Source organism: Babylonia areolata, chromosome 20, assembly GCF_041734735.1.
Source record: "Babylonia areolata isolate BAREFJ2019XMU chromosome 20, ASM4173473v1, whole genome shotgun sequence".
Taxonomy (NCBI): Eukaryota; Metazoa; Mollusca; class Gastropoda; order Neogastropoda; family Buccinidae; genus Babylonia; species Babylonia areolata.
Window position 1 is genome coordinate 5,296,567 of NC_134895.1, and position 7,500 is coordinate 5,304,066.

At 49.3% G+C, this 7,500-nt stretch overlaps 1 protein-coding gene across 2 annotated transcripts in view; it reads left to right on the plus strand.

Moving 5' to 3' along the window:
- LOC143294928 (peroxidasin-like) overlaps positions 1–7,500 on the plus strand; it is an 85,433-nt gene that overhangs the window by 11,856 nt on the left and 66,077 nt on the right. For both annotated transcript variants that reach the window (XM_076606444.1, XM_076606445.1), the window contains exons 2-3: positions 2,797–2,868; positions 3,316–3,387. In XM_076606444.1, the coding sequence (XP_076462559.1) occupies positions 2,797–2,868; positions 3,316–3,387 (144 nt within the window). The remainder of the gene's footprint in view (positions 1–2,796; positions 2,869–3,315; positions 3,388–7,500) is intronic.

Genomic DNA, 7,500 nt, shown 5'->3' on the forward strand with positions numbered 1-7,500 from the left:
GCCACAGGGTATCAGTCCTTACTGCCCTGGGTTATCAGTCCTTACTGCCACAGGGTATCAGTCCTTACTGCCACAGGGTATCAATCCTTACTGCCACAGGGTTATCAGTTCTTACTGCCAGGGGTTATCAGTCCTTACTACCCTGGGTTATCAATCCTTACTACCAGGGGTTATCAATCCTTACTACCCTGGGTTATCAGTCCTTACTACCCTGGGTTATCAATCCTTGCTGCCACAGGGTATCAGTCCTTACTGCCCTGGGTTATCAGTCCTTGCTGCCACAGGGTATCAGTCCTTACTGCCACAGGGTATCAATCCTTACTGCCACAGGGTTATCAGTTCTTACTGCCAGGGGTTATCAGTCCTTACTACCAGGGGTTATCAGTCCTTACTGCCCTGGGTTATCAGTCCTTACTGCCACAGGGTTATCAGTCCTTACTGCCAGGGGTTATCAGTCCTTACTGCCAGGGGTTATCAGTCCTTACTGCCACAGGGTATCAGTCCTTACTGCCACAGGGTTATCAGTTCTTACTGCCACAGGGTTATCAGTCCTTACTGCCACAGGGTTATCAGTTCTTACTGCCACAGGGTTATCAGTCCTTACTGCCAGGGGTTATCAGTCCTTACTGCCAGGGTTATCAGTCCTTACTACCAGGGGTTATCAATCCTTACTACCAGGGGTTATCAGTCCTTACTACCAGGGGTTATCAATCCTTACTACCAGGGGTTATCAGTCCTTACTGCCCTGGGTTATCAGTCCTTACTGCCAGGGGTTATCAATCCTTACTGCCAGGGGTTATCAGTCCTTACTGCCACAGGGTTATCAGTCCTGCACGGGTTATCTCACATGGAGAGTGATCTATATCAGCATCAGAGCCTGCACAGTCACAGCAGATTCTGTCTTCTGGTCAGCCATGTGTATAGACCTGTGCTCTCTTGAAATGTTTCACAAACTTACGTCATACAACCGTCTCAACACACAAGATGACACATAACCCTGTTCTGAGGTCTACAGATTTCAGATCACATTCAGCTGTTGATCACTATTACTACTGATCACTATTACTACTAGTATTCAATACACATGATCCTGACTTCTGTTTATGTCACATGTATACATATCTTCATGTCCCAGAGACTAGCTCACAGACCAGCATCAGTGAATTGTGTACAGGCCTAAGATTATATCAGTTCATTTGAACATAGATTTATAAACAAACACTACCACACCCCATGAATAAACAACAAATACAAAACAAAGCTAGCACACCAGCTTGCTGAAATGAGATCAGTGTGACATGAGTCTGAAGTGCTGTTACTACTTTTTTTCTGTGCTTATCAAAGGTGTTGATGATTTTACTGAACCAAAGTACCAGCTGATTTTACTGAACCAAAGTACCGGGGGGTAACACTTTCTCAAGAGGAAGAAGTCCCAGTAAAGAAAGAAGACTGACATCCTGATCTGTAAGCTCTGTCTGATCTTGGTGAGGTGACAGCCCTTCACTGACATCCTGACCTGTAAGCTGTGTGTTATCACAGTGAGGTGACAGCCCTTCACTGACATCCAGACCTGTAAGCTCTGTGTTCTCACAGTGAGGTGACAGCCCTTCACTGGCATCCTGACCTGTAAGCTGTGTGTTATCACAGTGAGGTGACATCCCTTCACTGACATTCTGACCTGTAAGCTGTGTCTGATCTTGGTGAGGTGACAGCTCTTCACTGACATCCTGACCTGTAAGCTGCGTCTGATCTTGGTGAGGTGACAGCCCTTCACTGACATCCTGACCTGTAAGCTGCGTCTGATCTTGGTGAGGTGGCAGCCCTTCACTGACATCCTGACCTGTAAGCTGTCTGTTATCACAGTGAGGTGACAGCCCTTCACTGACATCCTGACCTGTAAGCTGTGTCTTATCTCAGTGAGGTGACAGCCCTTCACTGACATCCTGACCTGTAAGCTGTGTATCTCAGTGAGGTGACAGCCCTTCACTGACATCCTGACCTGTAAGCTGTGTCTGATCTCAGTGAGGTGACAGCACTTCACTGACATCCTGACCTGTAAGCTCTGTCATATCTCAGTGAGGTGACAGCCCTTCACTGACATCCTGACCTGTAAGCTGTGTCTGATCTCAGTGAGGTGACTGCCCTTCACTGACATCCTGACCTGTAAGCTGTGTCTTTCCTCAGTGAGGTGACAGTCCTTAACTGACATCCTGACCTGTAAGCTGTGTCTGACCTTAGTGAGGTGGCAGCCCTTCACTGACATCCTGACCTGTAAGCTGTCTGTTATCACAGTGAGGTGACAGCCCTTCACTGACATCCTGACCTGTAATCACTGAGGTGACAGCCCATCACTGACATCCTGACCTGTAAGCTCTGTGTTCTCACAATGAGGTGACAGCCCTTCACTGACATCCTGACCTGTAAGCTCTGAGGTGACAGCCCTTCACTGACATCCTGACCTGTAAGCTCTGAGGTGACAGCCCTTCACTGACATCCTGACCTGTAATCTCTGAGGTGACAGCCCTTCACTGACATCCTGACCTGTAATCTCTGAGGTGACAGCCCTTCACTGACATCCTGACCTGTAAGCTCTGAGGTGACAGCCCTTCACTGACATCCTGACCTGTAATCTCTGAGGTGACAGCCCTTCACTGACATCCTGACCTGTAAGCTCTGAGGTGACAGCCCTTCACTGACAGACATATATATACAAGTTTGTCAGCAGCGTTCACTGGGTGGAGGTCAGCAGCTGTGTTGTGACTGCACTGAATGACCACTGACTTTTCTCTGTTTCAGGGACCTGAGGTTCAATAAAATCAGAACAATACCCAGAGGGGCGTTCACAGGCCTTTCAAGTTTAAACACTTTGTGAGTATGATTAATTAGGTACTTTTATTAGGAGTGTGTGTGCTTGTGTGTGTGTGCTTGTGTGTGTGTGTGTGTGTGTGTGTGTGTGTGTGAGAGAGAGAGAAAGTCAGTGAGTAAGAGAGAGGGAGAGAGAGAGAGGAAGAGAGAGAGAAAGTCCGTGAATAAGAGAGAGGGAGAGAGAGAGAGGGAGAGAGAGAGAAAGTCAGTGAGTAAGAGAGAGGGAGAGAGAGATTACTTATTTTCTGGTATTGTTGGACAGCGATACAGTTTATATTTCAATGACATTGTTCACCTTTTCAGATTATTTTCAGTTGATAATCAATAATGTTAATCGGGATGTTTCTGTTTTTAAGACTGTTGAATAATAATGAAATTGAAAGAATGACCCTTTCAGATTATTTTCAGTTGATAATCAGTAATGTTAACAGGGATGTTTCTGTTTTTCAGATTGTTGAATAATAATGAAATTGAAAGAATAGAGGAAGGCGCCTTTGATGGCTTACCAGAACTCCGATATTTGTAAGTATGATTCCTCACTCAATATTATGAATGTGAATTTACCTAAATGGTTTGTTTTTTTTTATCTTGAAGGCGTGAGATATTTTTCCCTCTTGTTGTTCTGGTATTATCACAACTTTTGCTTTTGATTATTTGTCTCTGGTTTTGTTTATAGTGTTGTCATAATTTTATTCACATACAGAAGAGAGAGAGAGTGTGTGCTTATGCTTGCACACATGCATACTTTCTTTGTGTATGAATAAAGTCTGCATGTGTTAGTGTGTTTGTTTGTTTGTTTGTGTGTGTGTGTGTGTGTGTGTGTGTGTGTGTGTGTGTGTGTGTGTGTGTTGTGTTGTGTGTGTGTGTGTGTGTGTGTGTTGTGTGTGTTGTGTGTGTGTGTGTGTGTGTGTGTGTGTTGTGTGTGTTGTGTGTGTGTGTGTGTGTGTGTGTGTGTGTGTGTTGTGTGTGTGTGTGTGTGTGTGTTGTGTGTGTGTGTGTGTGTGTGTGTGTGTGTGTGTGTGTGAGTGTTTCAGGGAGGGGCGGTGGGGCATTTGTAAAGTGGAAGTGTGTGTGTCTATGTCTGTGTGTTGTGTGTGTGTTAGTGTGTGTGTGTGTGTGTGTGTGTGTGTGTGTGTGTGTGTGTGTGTGTGAATCCATCTGTGGTGGGCATGTGTGTGTGGCGGGAGATTGTAGGGAAGAAAGAAAGAAAGAAAGAAAGAGAGACAGAGAGAGAGAGAGAGTTGCCAAGATGACTGATGGATTGTTGAAGATGTTATCAGGCCCAGAAATCATCTGCTCAGTGAGAAAGACTGGGAACTTTTTTTTTTGGCATCTTTTCCCCATGAGTCGGGAGATTGGTGGCGGGGGGGGGGGGGGGGGGGGGCGGCGAGGGGGGCGGGGGAGGAAGGGGGGGGAAATGAGATGGCGGGGGCAGTTAGGGTTCATATGGTCTAGACAGGCTGAGAAATACCATTGGTATGTGGGGATGATGACTGTGTTTGTGTTTTTGGCATCTTATTACTGAGAATGTACACACAGGATGATGTGGGCGTGTGGGCGTAGGTATAGTGGAAACGTGTGTGTGTGTGTGTGTGTGTGTGTATGTGTGTGTGTGTGTGTGTTTTGGGGTGGTGGTATGTGTGTGTGTTTGGGGGGGGGTGTATGTGTGTGTGTGTGTGTGGGGGGGGGGGGGGGGGTTGTGGGCATTTGTAAAGTGGAAATATGTAGTGTGTGTGTGTGTGTTTGAGTTGGTTTCTGGGTAGAGGTGTGTGTGTGTGTGTGTGTGTGTTGTGGGCACTTGTAAAGTGGAAATATGTGTGTTGTGTGTGTGTGTGTTTGAGTTGGTTTATGGGTAGAGGTGGTGGGGCATTTGTAAAGTGGAAACATGTAGTGTGTGTGTGTGTGTGTGTGTGTGTGTGTGAAAGAGAGAGAGAGTGTGTGTGTGCGCGTGTGTGAAAGAGAGAGAGAGAGAGAGAGAGAGAGAGTGTGTGTGTGTGTGTGTGTGTGTGAAAGAGAGAGAGAGAGAGAGAGAGAGAGTGTTTAGGTGTGTTTTTGTGTGTGAGAGAGAAAGAGAGAGAGAGGGGGGGGGGGGTGCGTGTGTGTATGTGTGTGTAACATATTTACATCGAAAAAACAAAAAACAACTGGCAAATTATATAATTCTACAGCTTGACCATCTCATCAGTTAATATTTCTTCAACGGCAAGTGAACTATTGTTGAGCTGAATGTTGGAAGAACTGAAACGTGAAAAGTTGGAGACAGGATTTCTCTCTCTCTCTCTCACCCCCCTTCTCTCTATCCCTCCCTCCCTCCCTCCTCCACCCCCTCTCTATCTGATCTCCCACCCTCTCTCTGTGTCTCCCTCCCTCTCCCCCCCTCTCTCTCTCCCTCCCCCTCCCCCCTCTCTGTCTTTCTTCCTCCCTCTCTCTATCTCCCTCCCTCTCCCCCCCCCTCTCTCTCTGTCTCTTCCTCCAAGCGCACCCCCCTCCCCTGGTCTCTCTCTCTCTCTCTCTCTCTCTCTCTCCTTCACTCAAGTCCTCATAATACATAACGGATCGTCAGTCAGGTGTCTTCCAGCATGTGGAAAGTCTTCGGTGGGTTCTTGGATACCAAACCAGATCCAACGTCGTTCCTCCTAGACTCAGTACTGAAGCCACCGTTTGGCATTTGGCTGAAGAAAGAAGGACGTTGGCATGGCTGTGCAGTGTGGTGATGTCAGTGTCAGGGTGTGGGAGGAGGGGTGGGGGGAGGGGAGCGGGGAGGAGGGGGGGGGGGGGCGTGGTGCCGCCCTGTCAGCCATTCAGGTGCCACACCGCTGGGCTGTACTCTGGGTGTCGACTGGCACCCCTCCTTCTCCTCTTTCTTCTTCTTCTTCTCCACCTCGTCTTCCTTTTTATTTCCTCCTCCTGCTGCTCCCCTTCCTCCTCCTCGTCCTCCTCTTCCTCCTCCTCGTCCTCCTCTTCCTTCTTCTTCTCTTCCTCCTCCTCCTCCTCTTCCTCCTTCTTTTCTTCCTCCTCCTCCTCCTCCTCCTTTTCTTCCTTCTCCTCTTCCTTCTCTTCCTCCTTCCTCCTCCTCCTCTTCCTCCTTTTCTTCCTCCTCCTCTTCCTCCTTTTCTTCCTCCTCCTCTTCCTTCTCCTCTCCTTCCTCCTCCTCTTCCTCCTCTTCCTCCGCCTCTTCCTCCGCCTCTTCCTCCTCCTCTTCCTTCTCCTCTCCTTCCTCCTCCTCTTCCTTCTCTTCCTCCTTCCTCCCCCTCGTCCTCCTTCTCTTCCTACTCTTCCTCCTTCGTTTCTTTTCCTTCTCTTCCTTCCCCTCTCCTTCCTCCTCCTCTTCCTTCTCCTCTCCTCCGTCCTCCTTTTTCTCTCTTTTTTTCTTCCTCACCTTCCTCCTCTCCTTCCTCCTCTTCCATCTCCTGCTCGTCCTCTTTCTCCACATCCTTCTCCACAACCTCCTTCTGATTGACATGAATCTGGTTTTTTGTTGTTACTGTTGTTGGCTTCTCTCTCCCTCTCTCTCTCTCCCTCTCTCTCTCTCTGTGTATGTGTGCATACATGGTAGCAACACAACGCAGCACAACAAAACACACATGCGCGCGCGCGCATACAAATACACACACACACACACACACACACACACACACACACACACACACACACACACACATTATGCAGCCGGGTGTTAAGCACACCAGATGTTTGTTTTCAGTCACGGATTTCATTCCAAAGTGAGCGGAGAGAGGATGTTCAGGTTGTGGGGATGACGGAGATGTGTGGGGGAAGGGGGAGGGGCGGGGAGGTGGGGGGGGGATGGGCTGGGGGCGGGGAGGTTGGGGGGGGGATGACGGAGATCTGTGGGGGGAGGGGGAAGGGGGCGGGGAGGTGGGGGGGATGACGGAGACCTGTGGGGGAAGGGGGCGGGGAGGTGGGGGGGATGACGGAGACCTGTGGGGGAAGGGGGCGGGGAGGTGGGGGGGATGACGGAGACCTGTGGGGGAAGGGGGAAGGGGGCGGGGAGGTGGGGGGGATGACGGAGACTTGTGGGGGAAGGGGGGCGGGGAGGTGGGGGGATGACGGAGACCTGTGGGGGAAGGGGCGGGGAGGTGGGGGGATGACGGAGACCTGTGGGGGGAGGGGGCGGGGAGGTGGGGGGATGACGGAGACCTGTGGGGGAAGGGGGCGGGGAGGTGGGGGGATGACGGAGATGTGTGGGGGGAGGGGGAAGGGGGCGGGGAGGTGGGGGGATGACGGAGATCTGTGGGGGTAGGGGGCGGGGCTGGGGGCGGGGAGGTGGGCAGCAACAGACATGAAATTATCGGGTCACATAATAATAATAATAATATTAATAATAATGATAATGATCATGATAGTAATAATAATAATAATAATAATGATAATAATGGATGCTTGTTGAGCACTTTCCTCTCTGAAAGGGAGCTCAAAGCACTTTACAATAACCATAAAACACACACACACACACACACACACATACACACACACACACACATACACGCGCGCGCGCGCACGCACACACTGATTCACGCACGCACGCACACGAGGAGTCTGCATGGATTATAACTGAATGTCATTCGAAAGGTATGGAAGGTCTATATCGTATAGGCGTTTTCAAAAAGATGTTTT